General features: G+C 41.8%; 1 protein-coding gene across 1 annotated transcript in view; it reads right to left on the reverse strand.

The window, feature by feature from the left end:
- COMTD1 (catechol-O-methyltransferase domain containing 1) overlaps nt 1-6174 on the reverse strand; it is a 32061-nt gene extending 25887 nt beyond the window's left edge. The window contains exon 1 of the mRNA XM_073596780.1: nt 5977-6174. Within this exon, the coding sequence (XP_073452881.1) occupies nt 5977-6058 (82 nt within the window). The 5' untranslated portion in view covers nt 6059-6174. The remainder of the gene's footprint in view (nt 1-5976) is intronic.
- Between the last annotated feature and the right edge of the window lie 17077 nt (nt 6175-23251).

Here is a 23251-nt window from a genome sequence, read left to right on the forward strand (position 1 = left end):
CATTGGCTCCTGCTGCTGTCAATCAAATCCAATGACGTGGGCGCCGGGGCCGAGTCCTGCCTTCTGTGTGAATACACGCAGAAGCAGGACTTGGGAGCGCACCTGCACGAGTGTCCACCAAGGAGAACGCTTCTCCAACGTGGACACCCGATGCGGGGAGGAGCTACCAGCGCCACCGGGGGTCCCCAGAAGAGGTGGATCGGGGCCAGTCTGTGCAAAACAATTTAAAAGAACCGCGCTAAAAATTTTGTATAATAAGTGAATTCCCGAATACCTCAAATAATGTGATAGGATCAAGGCAATATATTATATTCCGAACCCAAATATCAACACAATATAAATGTGATAAATTAAATAATTAAAAAATGTGACTGTATCAAAAAAACTATAAACAAATAAAATATAAAAAGTGACAAAAAAGATAGAGTCCGTGACTTTAAGAGTGACTTCAGGTACAAACAGTCCTTATTGCAAATACTTCCACCAATAGTGATTGGAGACTTTAGTGAGTGAAAACATCTCGTGAAAAGGATCCACCACCTATGTAGATATATGCTTACCAGAGGTAAGCTTTAATAAAGCTTATGCCAGAAATCCACTCTGTGGGGACACCACCATCGGTCTCAGCATAGAGGGAGGATCGCCCGGAACTCTCCGACAAAAAGGCCAAAAAACTCAGCAATAGGAACCCAGGGAAATAAAAAACACATCCTCCATAGTGTGAATCCGCTTAAATAGTTTATTGAAAAAAGTAAAAGTAGCGCACTTACTAGAAATAACGAATAAAACAGCATGTATAATAAATCAGCCGGCCGGCCTGCATGCACCCGTTCACAGTGGGATAGAAACGATGACGTCAGCGCGTCTGCCTTCCGACGTACGTTTCGTCCTATTGGACGTCGTCATAGGCCGGCAGCACCAACCGGAATGAAAATCACTCTATGTCTCCAGGCATTGCGGCTCTAAAAGAAAGTTATCAAAGTTTGGGGGCAGGAACTTATCAACCCAGGGCTAAAAAATGTTTGTATACTTGTGGATTCTACCCTGTAAAATGGCTTCAATTTTCAATTTATGTTTGGTAGCAAGAATACAAAGTGTTTTCCAAGATCTAGTAATTGTTTGCTTAGCAGCTGTTGTGATTTGGAGTAGGTGTTTGAATTGGTTTTTGTTCAACTCGGATGGGCAACTGTTTGGCAGAGCAATCTGAGGGTCCGGTGGGATATCAATATAAAATAATTGGGAAAAGAGTTGGAATATTTCGGACCAGAAGGACCACCAAGTAATTACTTAGCCAGTCTTGTTGGTACCTGATACCACTGAGATAGTACTTTGTAGGATGTTACAAGTGCTGAAATATTCTGAGACGATTTATGGGTGACTAGCCAAATCCTCAGCCTCTAGTGGTAGATTCAGATCAGCTGTCCATCGTATAACATAGGCTGGGGGAGGGGCCCAAGGCCTAGTTAGGAGGGTCTTATAGACGTGTGTGGGTCTTCTAAGCATAGGATGTTCGAACATGGTCATACTGTCAAGGTCAGTTTGTGACTAAATTTTCATGGTGCAGAAATGCTGAACCTGAAGGTAACAAAATACTTCAGGACTTGGGAATTTATGCTGTCCTTACAGTTGTGAGCAGGGTATAAAACCAGTGGAATTGACAGGATGATGTAGTTTCGTTAGACATAGGCCAGTCATGGAAAGCAGCTGGAGAAGCAAATGCTGGAGAAAATGCTGAGTTGCAAAGAAAAGAGAGCATCAGTTTATGTGGACATAACAATCCCAATGTGTACTTTACCCTGTCCAAAAGACAATGTACAATGCAAAATCCCTTCAGTTGCAATTATTTGTGGATTTGCTTGCATGAACTGCCCACTTAAACTATCCCCATGAAAATCCCAGTGGGGATCAAATCAGGGCTTTGACTAGGGTAGTCCATAACAGTCTATTTCTTCTTTTTGAGCCATTCCTTGAAGGATTTGTAAGTGTACTTCAGGCCATTATGGTATTGAAAGACTGATTTCTAGTTCAACTTCAACTTTTGGACAGATGGTCTCACATTCTCATCAAGCACATTTTGGAATGATGCAGAATGTGTAGTTGACTTGAAGACTGAGCTGCCCGGGACCTGAAACAGCATAGCAACCCCACATCCTAACATTTCCACCACCATGGATCACAGTAGTTATGAGGTCCTTATCCTGAAATATAATGTCAATCTGTTACTGTGACTAAACAATTCTATCTTTCTTTCTTCAGTACATTGTTCCAGGAGGCCTGGAGAATCTTCTTTTTGGGCAGCAAAGATGTCAGGAACCTCAAAAATGTCAAGAACCAGCCATGCTCATGTTTGTGTGCAGGAATGCGCACATACCCATGAGCGTAGGTGTTTGATAAGATGTACAAGATTGAGAATGCATATGCGCATGTACATGCATGCATGGCCATGCCCACAGATCTAGGCGCTCAACAGCCTACTTAGACCTGAGGTCTGCCTAGCATTATCAGATTGTCTTCTGCTCATATCCCGGTGTTCTGTCTTCCTGAAAACCAACTGATATTGCCACTGACCACTCTATGGTTGATGCTTCTCTATGGCTTCTCTATGAATTTCCCTTGCCTGTTATGCCTAAAGCTTGTCCATGTTACTGACCCCAGTCTGGACTTTTGACTACAACTTTGCCTCCTGACCCTGTACCCATCTGTCTGGCTGCTGCTGACCTGATTCCACATTTCCACCCAGTGGATCTCTGCACTTCCAAGCTCATGTTCACTGCTCCAGCTTTCTGGCATCAGCACGCTTTCAGTGCCCTAGCTGTCCCTGTTTCCACTACCAAGGGTGCTTGAACGAGAAACGTGCAAGAGGTTACGCTACAGGTATGCTACAAAAGAGTGCTTCCTAACACACCACACATACAGATTGAATTGGTGCAATTTCTTTCTGATTGTAGATGCATACACTTTGACTCCATCTATTGAAAGGGTTACCAGAACACTCCACAATGTAATTTTGGGTTCTCGGAGACTAGTTTTAGCATCAAATTGTCACTTCTTGGTTTGAGTTTACTGAGCTGGCCAGTCCTGGAGAAATCAGCAGTCGAATAAAACCTATGCCACTTGTAGATTATTATAATTACAGTGAAATGATTAATTTCAAATACTTTGGAAATTATTTAAAATCCCTTGCTTGGCTCATAGGCATCTACAACCTTATTTCTGGGGGCCTTAGAGAGTTTTGTTGATCTTGGCATGATGATGCCACACATGTCAATAGCAAAGTGAACACCAGACCCTAGGTATCTTCTGAATAAAAGAGGTTCTACCTGCATACACCCCAGGGAGGTTCTAATCACTGGCACCTAGTCTGGAACACTGGATACTAATTTCATAGTTTTGAAGTGGTAGTAAATGTAGGGGTGCACTTAATTTTTCCATATCTCAAACCTACATTTTTGTTAATTTTTATCATGAAACTAAATACAGTGTCAATTTTATGTGTCATTTGTTCAAGTACATCACCTTGATCTGTAGGCACTATTTGAATCAAGATCTACAGTTTACCTGTTCAAATATGTTAAAAAAGCCAACAATATCCATGGGGTGTATTCATTTTTTCACATGACTGTATTTCCTATTACAGCAAGTCAACCGACGAAGAGGAAGGAAGGGGTGGGCTGTATTAAAACCATTGACTGGATTAAAACCAGCATGAAAAAAATAAAGAGTGCCAAAATTACAAAAATTGATTACTCCTGCATTAACTCCCAGGTCCCAACAAACACAGGACACACTGGATGACATCTATAGGAACAGCATCATAGCACCAATTCCAATCCCTACCTGTGTCCACCAATGCAACCTACCTGTGTCCACCAATGCAGCCTACCTGTGTCCACCAATGCAGCCTACCTGTGTCCATCAATGCAACCTACCTGTGTCCACCAATGCAGCCTACCTGTGTCCACCAATGCAACCTACCTGTGTCCATCAATGCAACCTACCTGTGTCCATCAATGCAGCCTACCTGTGTCCATCAATGCAGCCTACATGTGTCCATCAATGCAGCCTACCTGTGTCCATCAATGCAGCCTACCTGTGTCCATCAATGCAACCTACCTGTGTCCATCAATGCAACCTACCTGTATCCATCAATGCAGCCTACCTGTGTCCATCAATGCAACCTACCTGTGTCCATCAATGCAGCCTACCTGTGTCCATCAATGCAGCCTACCTGTGTCCATCAATGCAGCCTACCTGTGTCCATCAATGCAGCCTACCTGTGTCCATCAATGCAGCCTACCTGTGTCCATCAATGCAACCTACCTGTGTCCATCAATGTAGCCTACCTGTGTCCATCAATGCAACCTACCTGTGTCCATCAATGTAGCCTACCTGTGTCCATCAATGCAGCCTACCTGTGTCCATCAATGCAACCTACCTGTGTCCATCAATGCAACCTACCTGTGTCCATCAATGCAACCTACCTGTGTCCATCAATGCAACCTACCTGTGTCCATCAATGCAGCCTACCTGTGTCCATCAATGCAACCTACCTGTGTCCATCAATGCAGCCTACCTGTGTCCATCAATGCAGCCTACCTGTGTCCATCAATGCAGCCTACCTGTGTCCATCAATGCAACCTACCTGCGTCCATCAATGTAGCCTACCTGTGTCCATCAATGTAGCCTACCTGTGTCCATCAATGCAGCCTACCTGTGTCCATCAATGCAGCCTACCTGTGCAACCTACCTGTGTCCATCAATGCAGCCTACCTGTGCAACCTACCTGTGTCCATCAATGTAGCCTACCTGTGTCCATCAATGCAGCCTACCTGTGTCCATCAATGTAGCCTACCTGTGCAACCTACCTGTGTCCATCAATGCAGCCTACCTGTGCAGGGGAAGAGAGGAGAGGAAGAGGATTGAGCCTCGAGGATCATCGCTGTAACAGCTTTCATTTCAATTGCTGTGTGTTCCCACCACTCGCCGTCACATACAGCCCCGCCTCCTAGCCCGGAGGCAGGGCTGTATGTGACAGCGAGTGTGGGGAACACACAGCAATGTTCCTCGGTGCTCTGATGATCCGGCTGGCAATCCTCTTCTCTCTTCCTCGGGGCGATCACTGGGAGAAGAGCTCCCATCAACCCTGCCTGCCGGCTGTGCCCCCCCAATCCCAGGCAGCCCTCGCTTGCCAGCCCTTATTTTCTACTCACAAAATACGAGTAGGCGAGTGGAAATTGGAATTTGAGGGCTGCCCTTAGTACCAACTGAGCATCATTTAAATGCCACGGCCTACCTGAGTATTGTTGCTGACCATGTCCATCCCTTTATGACTACAGTGTACCCATCTTCTGATGGCTCCTTCCAGCAGGATAATACACCATGTCACAAAGCTCCAATCATCTCGCCACTGGTTTCTTGAACATGACAATTAGATCACTGTACTTCAATGGGCTCCACAGTCACCAGGTCTCAATCCATGAGAGCACCTTTGGGATGTGGTGGAACGGGAGATTTTCATCATGGATGCTCACCCGACAAATCTGCAGCAACTGCGTGATGTTATCATGCTACTATGGACCAAAATCTCTGAGGAATGTTTCCAACACCTTGTAGAATCTATACCACGAAGAATGAAGGCAGGTGAAAGGGGGCCCAACCACGTACTAGCAAAGTGTACCTAATAGAGCGCCCAGTGAATGTCAAGCTGGAGAGAAAATGACCAGAAAGACATTGGCTCTAATGTATTTTGTTCTTTTCTTTTCTATAAATCTAGAAGTAATAAATGGATCCAAATCTGATACGAAAGCAAATTCCCATCCCACCCAAAAAACAGCTCTATCATTTATTAGGAGAATCTACAACACAGAAATGGTCATCACATCTCCAAAACTCAAAAGCACTCTGACACACTAGGAGTTAAAGGTTATTAAAGGTACTGGAACGTAAGTGGTTAATAAAGCTGTGCCGTGTACTCACCAATGTAGACCCCAGCCACAAAGGTGACCCCCAACACAGCTATGCCAGCCACAGCATCTCGGGTGCCTGCAGAGAGAGGCATGACTGCAGAGCCAGGAGCAGGTACAAAGGACAGCAACAGTCACATTGCACATCCTCTCATTGCTCTGCATTGGCTTCACCTGTCACATGACCTTCTCCAGGAGGAAGTAGACACTCAGGAAATTAAAACAGTGTGCTGCTGCTTTGTTTGAAGACAATGTGTTAGTGTTATGCTGCCACCTTGTGGTGAATTTCAGGTAATACACCTTTGTCAAGCAGTGAAAATCTTGTACTGGGTAAGCCAGCTTTTTTCAACCCTTTTAACATTGAGGAACCCAGCAAATAACTTTATGTCATAGTAGGGGAGGTTGAAAAAAGACACAAGTCCATCGAGTCCAACCTATGTGTGTGATTATGTGTCAGTATTACATTACATATCCCTGTATATTGCGGTCATTCAGGTGATTATCTAATAGTTTCTTGAAGCTATCAATGCTCCCCGCTGAGACCACCGCCTGTGGAAGGGAATTCCACATCCTTGCCGCTCTTACAGTAAAGAACCCTCTACGTAGTTTAAGGTTAAACCTCTTTTCTTCTAATTGTAATGAGTGGCCACGAGTCTTATTAAACTCTCTTCTGCGAAAAAGTTTTATCCCTATTGTGGGGTCACCAGTACAGTATTTGTAAATTGAAATCATATCCCCTCTCAAGCGTCTCTTCTCCAGAGAGAATAAGTTCAGTGCTCGCAACCTTTCCTCATAACCAAGATCCTCCAGACCCTTTATTAGCTTTGTTGCCCTTCTTTGTACTCGCTCCATTTCCAGTACGTCCCTCCTGAGGAATGGTGCCCAGAACTGGACAGCATACTCCAGGTGCGGCCGGACCAGAGTCTTGTAGAGCGGGAGAATGATCGTTTTATCTCTGGAGTTGATCCCCCTTTTAATGCCAATATTCTGTTTGCTTTATTAGCAGCAGCTTGGCATTGCATGCCATTGCTGAGCCTATCATCCACTAGGACCCCCAAGTCCTTTTCCATCCTAGATTCCCCCAGAGGTTCTCCCCCCAGTGTATAGATTGCATTCATATTTTTGCCACCCAAATGCATTATTTTACATTTTTCTACATTGAACCTCATTTGCCATGTAGTCGCCCACCCCATTAATTTGTTCAGGTCTTTTTGCAAGATTTCCACATCCTGCGGAGAAGTTATTGCCCTGCTTAGCTTAGTATCGTCTGCAAATACAGAGATGGAACTGTTTATCCCATCCTCCAGGTCGTTTATGAACAAATTAAATAGGATTGGTCCCAGCACAGACCCCTGGGGGACCCCACTACCCACCCCTGACCATGTCCTTTCCTTGGGCACTGTAAAATTTTATAATGCCCGAGGAAGGAACGTAAAGAAGGTCCAGGAATCTTGCATCTGTAAAGTATATCTAAACCCAAAAACAAAAATGTGTTATATTGCAGATATTATATTATGTTTTATATTGTAGATTACCAGCCCTTGGCTTATGGTGAGTGCATTCCTTTTCAGTTTTGATTTTTTTTTGCTTTATTTTCACCTGCCTAGGGTGACAACACTCACATACCACTTTGGGGTCGATTTACTAAAGACAAATAGGCTGTTCAGATGGCAAGGGAATTTTCCTCAGAGCTTATTTATTTATTTATTTATCTAAGGTACTTATATAGCGCCATCAATTTATGCAGCGCTTTACATATACATTGTACATTCACATCGGTCCCTACTCTCAAGGAGCTTACAATCTAAGGTCCCTCACTCACATTCATATAATAGGGCCAATTTAGACAGAAGCCAATTAACCTACCAGCATGTCTTTGGAGTGTAGTGAATGAGATGAAACTCTGCTGATTTCTATCATCCAATTATGCGCAAGCAAAAATGCGTTTTGTTTTTACTTGAGTATTCTTTGCAAAATGAAACTTCCCCTTATTCACTATGCTCTGGGGTATATTCCCATGCAAAGTGCAACTTCCCTCGTAAAGTGAACAGACTATTTGCCTTTAGTAAATCAAGTTCACTGTTTCTATTAAGGAGCAGTGTTTTCACTCTAGGACTTGCCATGTTTTGGGACTACAGAACAACTTCTCCTCTTCATTACACAGAGGGAAATATTTCATAGTTCACAGAAGATAAACTAAAAAAACTGAGAAACATTATCTGAAATTTGAGTTTGGATCAAACATCACAGCTGAGAACTGTTTTTTTGTTATTTGCACTAAGTTTAATTTTCAGGACAAGCTTTAGGGGTTTATTCCCTTCTTATAGGGACTAAGCAGTACTCCGTAGAAGAAGGGGGTATACCCTAGAAGTTTGTTAACAGGATCAATAGGTATTTTTATATACGTGCAAACAGGGGCGTAGATAAGGGGGGAGTCAGGAGTGTTCAACCCCCCCCCCGAGCATCCTGACAAAATGCCCAGACAGTGTCCCTGCTGTTTAGCCTCAGCATCAGCACAATCAATCTTTTGACTACTAAACGCACACCTCACCCATTATTTCTAAATGGGAAAGGGACCTGCAACAACCCCTGGATAAATCTCACTGGGTGCAAATTTGGGCCAACACCATATCCGGTTCTAGAAACACGGTAGCAGTGGAGACTACTTATAAAGTAATATTCAGATGTTATATGATCCCCAGTAGACTGGCACATGCCTCATTTGCGTCCTCTACCACTTGCCTTGCTTGGTCAGAAACTAGGACTTTTTATCACATTTGGTGATCTTACCAAGTGACTCAATGATTCTGGCAGCAAGTGCGTCAACTCCTAAACAAACTTTTTCACATCAACCTAACTAAAACACAAGGCAGTAGGACTCTCCAATTCCCAGTTCAATTCCCAGTTATTACCCACATACTGACTGCCGCTAATCTAGTTATTGCTAAAGCCTGGCTTTCACCAAGCATTCCTATCTCAGAAGAAAAAATGAGAATGCATTGGACCCTGATAAACAAAAGGTTGACAGCATGCTTACAGAACACCATGCCCAAAATTTCTGGAAATGTGTGATTCTTGGGTTACAACATTCCTTCCGAGACACTTTGACCATAGTCTATGGAACCTATGACAAATCCAACCCACGCTCTAGAAACAGAAATAAGCGCAGCACTAAAGATTCTGTACTGCTACAAAATCATCTGTAAAAAGAATGTGTTCAAAATCGATATAAATCCATGTTAATATAAATTATATATTAAACACTAAATGAGTCCATATAGTGTCCTAGAATTAATAAGTCCATAGAGTGAAGAGATGAATAACGGTGAAAAGAAATTAACTGGATCAAGTGAAGAAAAAACGTGTTCCACATGACATCAATGTTGAGTAAATATACAAAGCGACCACCACCGGTTGTGAAAAGGCTTACTGGAGTGAATGGACTCAAATGGACATACGCTCAATGAGTCAACAAGGCTTATGGTGTGAACACCAATACATGGGACATGCACGCTTGTACTTCTGACCAAAGTGGAAGATGATCCCTCCGTCCAATGGATGGCTCAGATAGACATTTCGCAGATGTGTCCAACAAGATGAGCAGAGTCTTTCTCATGCAGTCAAGCAGTGTGACCAAAAAAAGAAACAGATACTCCACATAGTGTGAACCCGTAAAATTAATTGAAATTTAATAAAATTGGGAACACCCACATTTGGATGAAAAAACAAGCGCTTGTAATGGACAGTATAGGCAACACAATCGCATCAGCAGGGCTCGATCTGATGTGTTTCGTCTAAGAAGACATCATCTGGGGTATGAGCCTGCTGTAGTCACTGCATTTATATAAGACCCCAAATTTGTAAATGCCAACCTGTGATTGAAATTGAAGCCTCCAACATATTGTCACAAGCACTTCCTGTTTAGCAAGATGGTGCTGGTGCGTGCGTTCCAAGCCTCGCTCTGAGGTAGGTTGGATATCGCATTCAATTCTATGAGACAAACTCATGCGGGTCAAGCCTCACATTGATCCACACGCCAAACATCCTCTCCATTTCCCAGTTCGTTCTTATGGCCCACATACTGACTTCCGCTAATCTAGTTATAGCTAAAGCCTGGTTTTCACCAAGCATTCCCTTCTCAGAAGTAAAATTGAGAATGCATTGGACCCTGATAAACAAAAAGTTGACAGCACGCTTACGGAAAACCATGCCCAAAATGTCTGGAAAACTGTGATTTTTGGGTTACAACATTCTTTCCAAGACACTTTGACCATAGTCTATGGAACCTATGACAAATCAAACCCACGCTCTAGAAATGCCAATACCCGGAAGCTTTCCTAGGCTGACTCTCCCCTTCTCCTCCCCTTTCCATCGACCTGAATCAGCCACACTGTTGAAACTTGTTGTTTGTAACTTATATATATCCTTTGATACTATTTTTTATACTTCTGTTGTGAATATGACAAATACCTAATTGTCTATCAAGCTGTGATGCTGTATATAGTTTTTTTTATAAACACGCAATAAAAACTATTGAACAAGAAATGACAGATTAGGCCCAGCGCATGAAGAGTGGAGGCACCCCTTCATTGTAAGGAGGGCTGGCTTTAGTTGATTTGGGTGTCCATGGCTTGTGACGAAAGGACGTGTTAAGCCAGGTTTGGAAATTGACACCTGGGGAGAACAAACCGATCCCTTTCACCAAGTAGAGGTAGTAGCCGTAGTGGCAGTAGGAGATTTATGCTTTTTCTGATGTGGTAGGAGTACCTTTCCCCCAGTGACTTCCTGCATGAATTTATCAAGGGATTCTCCAAATAGGAATTTACTTTCAGAAGGCATGTGTAGAAGATGCTTTTTAGAAGCAGGTTCAGCAGACCAAGCTTTTAACCACAAGATCCTGTGCATATGCAATATGATAAGGGACATTCTAGAGACATGGCAAATTACATTCTCTAGATCAGGGGTCTCCAAACTATGGCTCTCCAGCTGTTGCGGAACTACAATCCCATGAGGGATTGTAAAACATTCACAGACGTGACTAGACATGATTGGAATTGTAATTCCTGAACAACTAGAGGGCCATAGTTTGGAGACCACTGCTCTAGATTGTCAACACAAAACAGTACTGCGGAGGGAATCAGCTATAATTGTTTTAAGAGAACAGGGTCCTCAAAGACCTGATCTCTGTTTATTTCTTTTGTCCAGTTAGCAATAGTCTGTCAAATAGACATAGCAGCAATAGTTGGCAACAGGCAGTACCCGCAAGGAAAAGAATTAAGGTTTTAAGAGAGTTTCCAGATGCCAATAAAAACTTACCATGTGCTAATCACTGTGGCTTGAGTTATAAAAAGCCAGGAACCGGTGCCAACATACAGGGAAACTCTGTCTTACATTATGCATGATGCTGGGCCTACAAAGAGTCCTGGATTCGTCTGTTACAGTTGGTATACCCCCTGTCACTGTGGCTTAAGGGTCTGGGAACCATAGAGATGAACAATGGCCTTGGACTTGGATATCACCCAGTGACTAAGTAAACATGTTGCATTATGTGCTTGAGCAAACTTTATAGGATGGCCCTACATAGTAAGGTCCTCAAGGTACTCACCAAGGGTAGCATATCTGTAAACTGCTAGATAGTCCAGACAGTAAGCAGTCAAGTCCTGAAAGAAGCTTTTGGAAAAAAAAAAAGATATAGTTAAAAAAGAAAAATAATTCTCCAGAGGAGAACAGGTCTATCACCTAAAGACACTAGTAAAAAAATGGAGTGGGCAGGGTTATATTAATACGCTCCGGGGGGGGGGGGGTTGGGGGGGTTGTCCTAGCAAGTTTTTTGCCTGTGTCCAAACACCTGAAGGTAGCCTGCATATAACATATGATGGTCTATGGACCATCCAAGTCCTGTGTCCTGTACTGTATGATCAACAAAAGTTTTTTTTTATAATGTTCCTGTTTAACTCCTTTTTAATCCTTAGTTATCCCTGATCTTTCCTAGTTAACTTCCCCTCGTCTTCTCACTTTAGCTATTTTTTTAAACTGTTCTATAATGTTTTTACCATCCTTTCTGCCCATTGGTGCTTGCAAGACCTTGGTGGGGACCCGCCCACCATCTTGGGTATTTATAGCATCCAACGTCCAGCATTTCAATTCCCATGTCTCCACTGCAGAGACACTTTGATTTTTGTTCACTCAGGCAATCACCCTACACCAGTAAGTTTTTGTTGTAGAATTTTTTGTTCACATATTATTTTATTTATTTATTTATTTTTCCCCTCTTTGCGTTTATTATTGGGCACTTGTTCACTCCTGTTTTTTACATTGCAGATTTTACTAATATACACCCATTTCAGGGGTTATCACCCCCGGTATCTCGAATTTATGCAGTGGGGCCGTTTTTCACTTGGGATTTATTCACTTGGGGCAGGACACATTTTCAGATACAAACACTTTGTCACATTTACTCATTACACTTTTTATATGTGTACATTTATACTTTCAGATTCAGTGTGGATCGGGTGTGTCCTCCCACCTTCCCCTCACATTATCACTTAATGGTTATCTGGTTCGTTGCATCGCTGCACCCTTGCTTTGGGTGGGGGGCCCCCGCCTCAGCCCCGGACCTAGCATTGTATCTGGCATCCTGCGTTTCCCCTAATCAGTGTCTGGGCCTGTTTTCTGAGCTGGCATGTGAGTATGGGATTCCTTGCCCCTTTTTTTTTCCAAACCTAGGTAACTTTTTACCAATACACAATTTTTCTTTTAGGTCTATAACTATTTGTTGCATTGTACTCCTGACGATTGGACAAATCCACGCAACGTGTATAGAGTTCACATCATGCCCTCAATCTTTCGATTTCCATAAGGAACACTCATCATGTACCTATGGTTGCAAACATCACTATGTATTTATCTTTATGAATTAAGCTTTATTTGTTATTTATCATGTGTCAGCTTAGAATGGCCTTTTTTGGGCTCTGTTCTTATACCAATTGTATTTTGTACCTTCATAAAGAGAGCATGCACTGAGGTGCATTAAGAGACGTCCCCTTGGACTTTGATGGCAGAAGTAAAATGTAAAGGATCAAGGTAGGTAAAAAAAGCACAAAGGTGCCAACTTTATTAAAGTACAAAATAGTAGAAAAAAAAAATATGTATCACATACAAACACATGGCTTAAAAAGTATTGCAATGGTACATCAGTAAATCAACATGAACAAGATATAATTAGTACATAGTAACCCAAGCTGGTAGTCAAAGTATCACTAGCTTGACCAGGAAAGGTCAGCCAACTGGACTCTTAGACATAACCCAACATGTTTTGGAAATTGTTTGTGCAATGGTGTGCATTTTCCTTCTTCAGAGGTAATTTTAGAATGGGTAATTATGTTCTTGTCTACAACATAAATATAGGTATATAATAATATTTGCATGACAACATCCAATAAATATTAATACTATCAACAACCTTCTATGGATAATACCGAGTAGCAAAACCAAAAGTACTTACATATAATAGATTCACTGCATGTTTGACAAAGATGACGGACAATACAGGAAAGTTTTACATGCCGGCTGTGCACATCCATACACATACACGATATGGGTGGTTAAAGCGTGTATCCACAACCCTGTTGTCAGAACGTGTTCACAAAAGGCGCCTGACAATAGCCACAGCAGCAGAATGTGCACTGTGGAGACAATGGTAAGAGAAGAGGGATGAGTCCCTCTCTTGGCAAAGGTGCATGTATATATACAAAGTAGGTTGTATAGTAAGTAGCAAAAGGTACTGTGGATAACTGATCCAAAGTTTTGCTCAACAAGTTTAAAGATCAAAGTATTTACCTTCAGAAGTGATGGCGTAAGTGGTGTTGACATCAGGTCAGCAGCCGGCATACTGACAAAGCCGTGTGGGCGTTGGTAGTTAAATACCAGGCTGTGTCTGACGCCAGCCAATCAGAATTGCACCTGCCATCTCCCTTGATCAGCTGTAGGGAAGCAGCTGATTGCGAGATCCAGGCGCCTTTCAGACATGGAGGTGCGCGGCGTAGCCACGCCCACCGGGGCATGATGACGTCACGCATCCCAGCGTCACCGGCGGGAGGGAATTCCCAGCTCGTCACGCTACGGGACAATGAGGGGAACACAATTGCTCCTCCCAGCACATAAGGCCGACACAGAGACAGAACATTCCATCGTCCAGTTGGCCTGCACTGGTGGAGCTTACCTGCCGGGTGTCTACGTAGGGACAAGGGCAGGTGGAGATGCGGCAAAGAGCCATCTAGTGGATGGATAAATGAACAGCCAGAACGTTTACAAGTTACAGAAAATCATCACACAATACAGGACATATTGGGGATGGCAAGAAGAACAAAAAAGGGAAAGAAGAAGGGTGATTAGAGAGAATGGTAAAAATAATAGAGACTTGTTAATGAAATTACAAAATAAGATAAAAATGACATGAGGTCCTACAGGTTTAGCTCACAAACCCCGGATGTAAATCCTGGGAGAAATGATCTAAAATTGACTGCTTCGTTCAATCCAGGTGGTTGAGTGGCCTGTAGGCTGAAAATTCACCTGGATTCGCACTGGAGGAGGCGGTTGTTAAAGTCGCCTCCTCTGGGGCAAAAATGCACTCGATCCAGTGCCAAGAAAGTACCTTGGGAAGTCATTTTGGGTGCACCATGGCCATATGTCTGCCAATTACTGCATCAAGATCATGTTTACGAATTGTTAAAGTATGTTGGTAAATTCTTTTCCAAAATTCGTTAATCGTCTTCCCCACGTAGTAGCAGCCACATTCACAAGTGAACAGATACACTATGCCGGGAGTTGTGCAGTTAACATAGTGTTTTGGCTGGAATCGTTGAAATTAGGTAGGTCAATGTTATTTCTTATGTCCATGTGTTGGCAGTATGGACAGCCCCCACAGGAGAAAGTGCCTAGCATTTTGCATGCATCGCCCCTGTTAGGTTGATATTCACTGCTAACTACCCTATCACCCACAGAACTGGCTCTTCTGAATGTAACAGCTGGTGTGTTGGGGACAAACTGAGACAAGGAGGGGTCCATGGTCAATAAGTGCCAGTACCTATTTAGGATTCGCCTGAACTGCTTATGTTGTACTGAATATGTGGTGATGATCCTACTTGTGTCCTCTGTGGGCGCTTCTTTTTGTACATTAAGTAGGTCACGACGGGACAGTTTAATAGTTTTTTTGTAGGCCTTTTTCAGACAGGTATTAGAATAACCTCTTTCGAGGAGTCTTTTTCTGAGAATATCCGCTTCACTTTTAAAAGTAGTATCATCTGAACAATTTCGGCGAACCCTAAGGTACTGGCTGTAGGGTATAGACATAAGCAGGGGTTTTGGATGGAAACTCATTGCATGAAGCAGCGAGTTCCCTGCTGTAGGTTTACGATATATTTGACTTGATAAACTTCCATCTGGTTGTTTCTTGACAAGTACATCAAGAAATGTAATTTCGGTAGTGCTATGCGACATAGTAAAACTAAGACTGAATTCATTAGTATTAATGCACCCATCCCATATATGAAACACATCATCTATATGAAACACATCGTCTCTGTGATGGAAGGGCCCGTGGAACTCAGAATCCCTTGGAAAGTAGGGGATGCCCTTGTTTCAGCTCCCCATACACCTCTAATGTCTAACTCACCCTGTGCTATCCTGGCACAGGGTGAGTGAGAAAATATATCTCGGACTACTTAAAATGGGACAGTAATATTTGTCCACAATATCTCCAAGGATGTATGTAGAGACTATTATTGGTTTGTTTGATTCTGAACTCAACCTCAATTGAGTGAGCTGATCACATTAGCCTCCAGGACTGGCTAGGAGACGAACAGTCTAGTCTGGCTTACCACAGGTTCTAAGGGTATTCCACACATTGTTGTTTGTCTAATTAACCCTGTGTTGATGTTTACGGTAATGTGTATTGAATAGTCACCTAGTCTGGGTAAATGATTTAGTAAACTAGCTCATGTTAATTAGGTTACAGTTGTATTGTTAGAGGAGGTTCTAACGGCATATAAAGTCTTGTAATTTTGATTCTAAATAAAAATAGTCCATGTTAGCAGTGAAACAAGTGTCGCCTTGTTTTGTGCTTATGAATGGTTGGAATATCTGATATCTGTGTACAGACTGGGAGGAAGTGGTATACTGACGGAAGCACTCAAGCGGAGTGTGGGACGTTCCGTGACAGTCTCCATGTGAGTACATGGTGCATATAGATCGATAGTGATTCATTAGTAAGCAGTGAGTGTTCCCACTCCCCCAGGTACAGGTTGGCGTTCAATGGGGCACAACATGTCTCCATCGCAACGTCCTGTACCTGGAGGTAGTGGGAACCGTCAAAGCAAAAGGCATTATAGTATAATATAAATTCAAGAGAGTTCAGAATGAATTCTGTGTAGGCAGGTTCACAGTCACTAAATTGCGACAACACACAACATATTGTCGCAAGGCCTTTCACATGAGGGATGGTACAATAGAGTGATTCCACATCTATAGTGACTAGTTGAACACCCTCCTCAATATGCAAATCCTGAAGAGTTTGCAGAAAGTGAATTGTATCACATACATAAGATGACAGACACGCCACGAGAGGTTTTAAATGGCTGTCTACTACTCTAATGAGATTTTCAGTGAAGTTGCCGCTGCCAGATATAATGGATCTGCCAGGGGGATTAGTATGTTGCTTATGTAGTTTAGGTAGGGCGTAAAAAGTAGCCTCCTTAGGGCAACTAGTTCTAATGAATTCCCACATTTGTTTTGCAATGACATTGTGATGGAAGGCTGTATCTACCATTGAATAGAAGTCCTTAGTGAATTTATCGAGAAGTGACCGCTTGATAGGTCGGTACCATTCTGGGTTGGAGAGTATATTCATGCACATCTCGATGTACTGAGCGTTGTCCATGACCACGACATTACCACCCTTGTCGGATGGTTTTATGTTGTGGTCACGGGCCAGTGCATCAAGTGCAGCCCGCTCAGGGGGCTCGCAAGATTGGTTCGAAGTTTGGGGAAGTGGTGCATCTTTCTAATGTCTGCTGTTACAAGTTTAAGAAAGGCAGATGCATTAGGGTTGGCACTGGGTGAGGTGTATAGGGTAGATTTCTTTTTTAGAGAGGGATCATGGACATTTGATTCAATTTGTCCAGTAGGGGCATCGTTCACTGCTGAGAGGAGGACCTCTATATCAACAGAGTCGATGAGATTTTCAGGTTCATTTTCTTCCAATAAAATAATTAGATTGTTCAACGCTTGCATATCCTGGTGGGTATGTCCCGATTCTAGATTCTGTTTCTTGGCATAAAGGCTCTTCAATAAAATCTTACGAATGAAAAGATGAATGTCCTTGATTGCCCCAAATTTGTCCAGATTGGAGTCTGGGCAAAAAGTGAGTATTTTGTACCTTGAGATACTGAAATGTTTCAGCTTGTAAAATAAATATTTTTACTTATGTACCCTTCTATGTGATTTACTTTTTCATTTGTGACACGCCTCATTCAAAGTCCCATGACCAATTTCTCTCTGCAAATACATGTTCTATATTGTTTTTCTATTCATTTACCACATGTAAGCATAATGTCTATTCATGATAGGGGAATCTTTTTCTCTTCTGTTCTATTTTAATTTTGTGACAATGTCACGTTAATGCACCTATTTCAGGGCTCATTTACACCAGATGTGCCATGTTGCATTTGCTGCATTTCCCAGTGCAAGCGAATTGCATTGACATGAAACAATAGGTCTAGGAACATGAGCATTATATATCATAAAAGCTGTGGAATGCACAACTTATTGCAGTTAGCACGCTGCATATGACACAAAATGAACACCATATACATATATCAATACTGGACACAAAATGACGGGAAGGGTCCAAGCTCTACCTCTGTTTGCAAAAGAGATGACAGTAGAAAGTTGTGTCGCCAAGGAATGCGTTCAATGTACCAATACAGCATTATCAGAGGAACATCTGGGAGCATTGCCTAGAATCATTGATTGGCGTAATGTCTGTAATAATTGAGTGACATTTTGTTTGTGTTAATTACATGTAGAGTCGACTGCATTAATTCATTGTGGTGTTTCAATAATTTGTTGTTTTATTGACTGTAATTAATTGAAGCACTGGGTCTTCATCTGAATTACCTAATTGGATAACTGGGGTATTTTTCTAATGAAGTAGTACCATGTTAATTGTTCTCTTAATTGAAAATTAAGTTAAAATTTCTCCAGTGATTAAGTAAAATGTGTGGCTGCAGTTCTATGGAGAAATGTCTTATGTTTTCACACAAGTTATCATTTTGCAAAAAAATGCTACCCATAGGAACATATTTATTAAACAGTGAGTTGGACGTTCATCTAACATTTACTGCAGGTGAATCTTCCAGGTAAGAAAAAAAGGAATGCACACAGTTCCGTATTGATTAATAGTTGTAGATTGTAGCAGAAGTGGCAGCCATTCTCAGAGTGTGACCAGCTCTGTGGGGATATGAAATAAACAAGGGGGGGGGGGGGGGGGCGGGCAGGTGACACCTACGTGTAGTATCTAAAAGTAAAATTTATTGACATATGATTAAAAAGGCCCACAAGATGTCGGTGGAAAGGGTCGCTCAACACATTTTAAGGGTCGGCGGCTCATCTCAGTTCTTAGCAGACCACCAAGGGAAGCCTACAGGGTAGAGATGAGCTGCCGACTCTTATCATGTGTTGAGTGATCTTTTCCACCGACATCTTGTGAGCCTTTTTAATCTTATGTCAATAAATTTTACTTTTAAATACTGCACTTAGGTGGCACCCCCCCCCCCCCTTCCTTTATTCTTATTCCCACAGAGCTGGTTACACTCTGAGGATGGCTGCCACTTCTGCTACAATTCACAGATATTAATCGATACGGAACTGTATGCACCCTATGGACTTTTAAAGAATTTATGGACTGGGCCCTTTGCCCTATATATAATAATTTTTAGAACTGCCTTTGAACGATACTAATCAGCTGGATACACACACTCTGTGCGCCGATCCCTTGAATCTTCCAGGTGCATGTGTTTTCAGTGACAGTGTTTGATTCACCACCAGTGAATGTTAAGTGAAAGTTGCATTTTCTATAAATATTCCTTATAATGGGCACTGCCTGCGCTCCTGATTTACCAAAATAAATAAACAAGAGCAGTGATAAACCATCTAGGCACACCAAGATCATGGGCTCACATGTGGGTAAACATTCGATAAACATTCATATGCAAAGTGATCATGATCTCTGAATGTATCTGCCTTCCTCTGGATCAACTGTGGGTATAGAATTGGGTATATTGGATTGTACGATATTTTTTATTTTAATTATTTATTGTTTTTAAGGTTGAACTGGATGGACTTGTGTCTTTTTTCATCCTAACTATGTATCTATGTAACTATGTACCTGATGGTACACCACTGATGTTCAAAGTGTGTGATGCCATGTGCATTGACCATGCAAATTTGTGTTTCTTTTAGTTGCACCACAAAATGCACATTAACAATTTCTTGAAAAATGAATTACAGTAATGAAAAATTAAAATGAAAAAAAAAAAACAGCTCACTAAGCTCTGGGAAATTTTTTTCCCATGCAGTGGGGCTGTGCCCACACTGCATGGGTTAACTGCTCATTTATGCCTAGGGGTGAGAAGAGTGGAGATATACGTAGCTAATCTGCTGATTCTTCGGGTGCAAGACTGGTTCAGCCAAAGTGATGTTGCTCACATGTTGTGAACGGGAAACAAGGGTGCTGCACAGCTCGTCTGTGAGATTCAGTAACATGCACAAGTCCGAAATATTGCTGTACTCCTTGGTATCTTTATTAAAGCATGCGTGCCCCCCCACCCCACCCACATGCTAGCAGTCTTGTGCATGGACTGTTCCTGACGTTATCATGCCCATAGATGACAGGAATAGTCCACCGATGGACAAACGTGGGGGAGCGCTATTTTCGATCGAAGGATCAGATCAAGTATTGCCTTTCGGTATGCTCCTGGACAAGACGAGCAGCTAACCCATGCAGTGCAGGCACAACCCCACTGCATAGGAGAATTTTTTTTTTCCCAGAGTTCTTCTTTAAATGAGTATGAGCCAAGCTAAACAGCATTGGTAATAAAACCTTGTATGCTATGCTATTTTATGAAGAAGTCTGCATAAGCAATGATATTTATCACTGACATTTGACTACTTCTTGAACATCAGTGCATGCAGGATTAAATTCCACACACATTTCATATACAGTGCTTAGCATAAATGAGTACACCCCTTTTGAAAAGTAAGATTTAATTATTAACCTTACTTTCATGTAATGAGCTACAGAAATGTTCTATAAAACTATTTCCAAAATTTTGCCAAAATGTAGTTTTATAGAACATTTCTGTAGCTCATTACATGAAAGTAAGGTTAATATTATAACTTAGATGACAAAATCTTCAGTTTTACTCAAATTAGTTGATGCAAAAATGAATACACCCCACAACAAAAACTACATCTAGTATTTTGTATGACCTCCATGATTTGTAGACAACTCCAAATCTTCTAGGCATGGAATGAACAAGTTGGAGACATATTGCAACGTCTATTTTTTTCCATTCTTTAAGAACTACCTCTTTTAGAGCCTGGATGCTGGATGTAGAGTGATTCTCAACTTGTCTCTTCAGAATTCCCCATAGGTGTTCGATTGGGTTCAGATCAGGAGACATATAGTACTTGGCCACTGAATCACTTTCACCCTGTTCTTCTTCGGAAATGCAACAGTGGCCTTAGATGTGTGTTTTGGATCATTGTCATGTTGGAAAAGTGCATGACGACCAAGGGCACAGAGTGATGGTAGCATCTTCTCTTTCAATATAGCGCACAACATGTGTGAATTTGTGATACCACCAATGAAATGCAGCTCCCGACACCAGGAGCACTCATGCAGCCCCACAGAAGGAAACTGCCACCACCATGTTTCACTGTAGGCACAATCCATTTTTCTTTGTACTCCTCACCTTTGTGATGCCATACAATTTTGAAGCCATCAGTGCTAAAAACATTTATCTTGGTCTCATACTCCAGTGTACAGAGTCCCAGTAGTCTTTTTCTTTTTGAACATGGGCCCTTGCAAATTCTAAGCGGACCTTTTTGTGCATGGGCTTTAGGAGAGGCTTCCTTCATGAACGACACTCATGCATGCCATTTCTCTGCAGTGTATGTCTTATTGTGTTACAGGAAACAATCACCCCAGTTTGGCTTTCTACTTCTTTAGCTAATTGCAGTGAACTTGCACGGCGATTTTCTGCAGCCCTTCTCATCAGAAGACACTCCTGTCGAGGTGTTGAATTCTGTGGATGGTCTCCGGTCTTCTCTGGACGTCTCTGTGAGATGGTTGCAGTTCCATCTTTGTTAAATTTTGGTATCACTTTTGCTACAGTATTCTCACTGATAAGTAAAGCTTTGATGATCTTCTTTTAGCCTTCACCTTTCTTGTTTAAAGAAATGATTTTCTTTCTCAGGCCTTGTGACATTTTTCTCTTCCATGTGCTGACATTGCTGACACTATGAAATTAGAAAGGGTTTTCTTTGTTAAGTAACGCCCTTTTATAATCACCTGTCTGCTGGACACCTGTAGTTGAATTCTTGTTAATTAGGATTTTGTTGCCTAAAATTTAGCCTTGCTCCTAAGACTTTCATTGGGGTGTATTCATTTTTGCAACATGGTCTTGAATGAATTTGTTAGGAAAAATCATTTTTAGTGTGTGCAAATTAGCAAATCTTGGTTGCAATCAATGGCCTGGATTTGTGGGAGTATTTTTTTAGTATAGTGTCCTATAGAGAAGGTTGATTCTAAAAGAAAAGAAAAGTAAAGGTTTTCTGACAAATCACTTGGGGTGTACTCATGAGTGATGAGCACTGTATATATTCTGTAGATTGAACACACACATTTGCTAAAAATAAATTCTGTGAAAGAAAGAACTAGCTTGAACAAATTCAGTGCTTCTGCTATAACCTTTGAGAATGAATTGTTTCATATTGCCTACAGCTACAAGGGGTGACTCATGTGATGTGCTGCTGGCTACTACTAATAGTGACATCAAGATTTTTTTGTAGCAGTCTGTCTCCTTTCAGACCAGTGTTGGAAAAGTTAATATCTGTTCATGTTTGTGGATACTTTAGGCGAAAGACAGAAATGCAACAGAGTGATAGGTCTGATTTCAGGGGAACTGTTCCATGTTATTTTTGTCACAATAGATTTTAATACCTTTGGTATGTTTTTTGTTTTTACAATGCTGAGAATTATGGAAATACCATATTAAGCTCTCCCAAGCCTAATATGACATTTTCCCCTTCCTGATAAGTGGACTGAGACCTAAAAAATCTAGGTACAGAGTGGATATTATTTACAAAAGGGATAGATCACACTCAGGGCAGTTTTAAATGTTTGATCACCTAAAAGCCCTGCCAATAAACACCTTAACATTTTTTCAGTTTTATAAAACATGCATATTTGCAGTTAAGTAGTATGCTGCCATCTGGTGGTAACATTCTAATAATACAGTTGCTGGTTTAGTGACACCCACCTTTGCAAAGGATGTGTTCCTTTTTTTTGTATATAATTTATTATAATTGTTTTATTAAAATAATAATTTGCTTTGATTTTTTATATTACAAAAAATAATCCATGCCAAGCCACAAGAACATAGCCATACGAAGCATACAAAAAAATATGACAAATGCGTAAGCAAAAAGGAAGAAAAGTTCAGGGGGTGCAAGATTGCTGGGCTATACTTATGTTCACAGATTCTGGCTAATGTCTTCCTCGGTTTTAAAGAGATATTAAACCTGTAATTTTATTTTATAAAATGTGTTGCTGATAGCAGGACTTACATGCTCTTTGCCCTTGCCCTTTCCCCTTTGTTCTTGCTCTTAATACTAATTCCAGCTGTGTGACCTGACTTCAGGTATATGAGTACCCCCTGTACCTGCCAGAACCTATGAAGTCCCACAGGAGTCTCCACCTTGTGCACGCACTAGTTTCAAACTAATAAGTTAACTGTAGCAGTTCCCAGTGCTCCCAGTCTGTTGGCAGGTGTTAGTGCCCCTTTAATGGCTGCCCCTCCTGTAGTGATGTAATGGGTAGAGATAGTGCCTCTTGATATGCCAGCTGTGAATGGTGTCCAGTGCATACGTATGGGATATGAGAGCAGGACTCCCCTGATCTGCAGAGATGTAGTGCTGTACTGGAGCTGAATTAAAGAGTCCTCCGC

This window comes from Aquarana catesbeiana, linkage group LG08 (assembly GCF_042186555.1).
Source record: "Aquarana catesbeiana isolate 2022-GZ linkage group LG08, ASM4218655v1, whole genome shotgun sequence".
Lineage (NCBI taxonomy): Eukaryota > Metazoa > Chordata > Amphibia > Anura > Ranidae > Aquarana > Aquarana catesbeiana.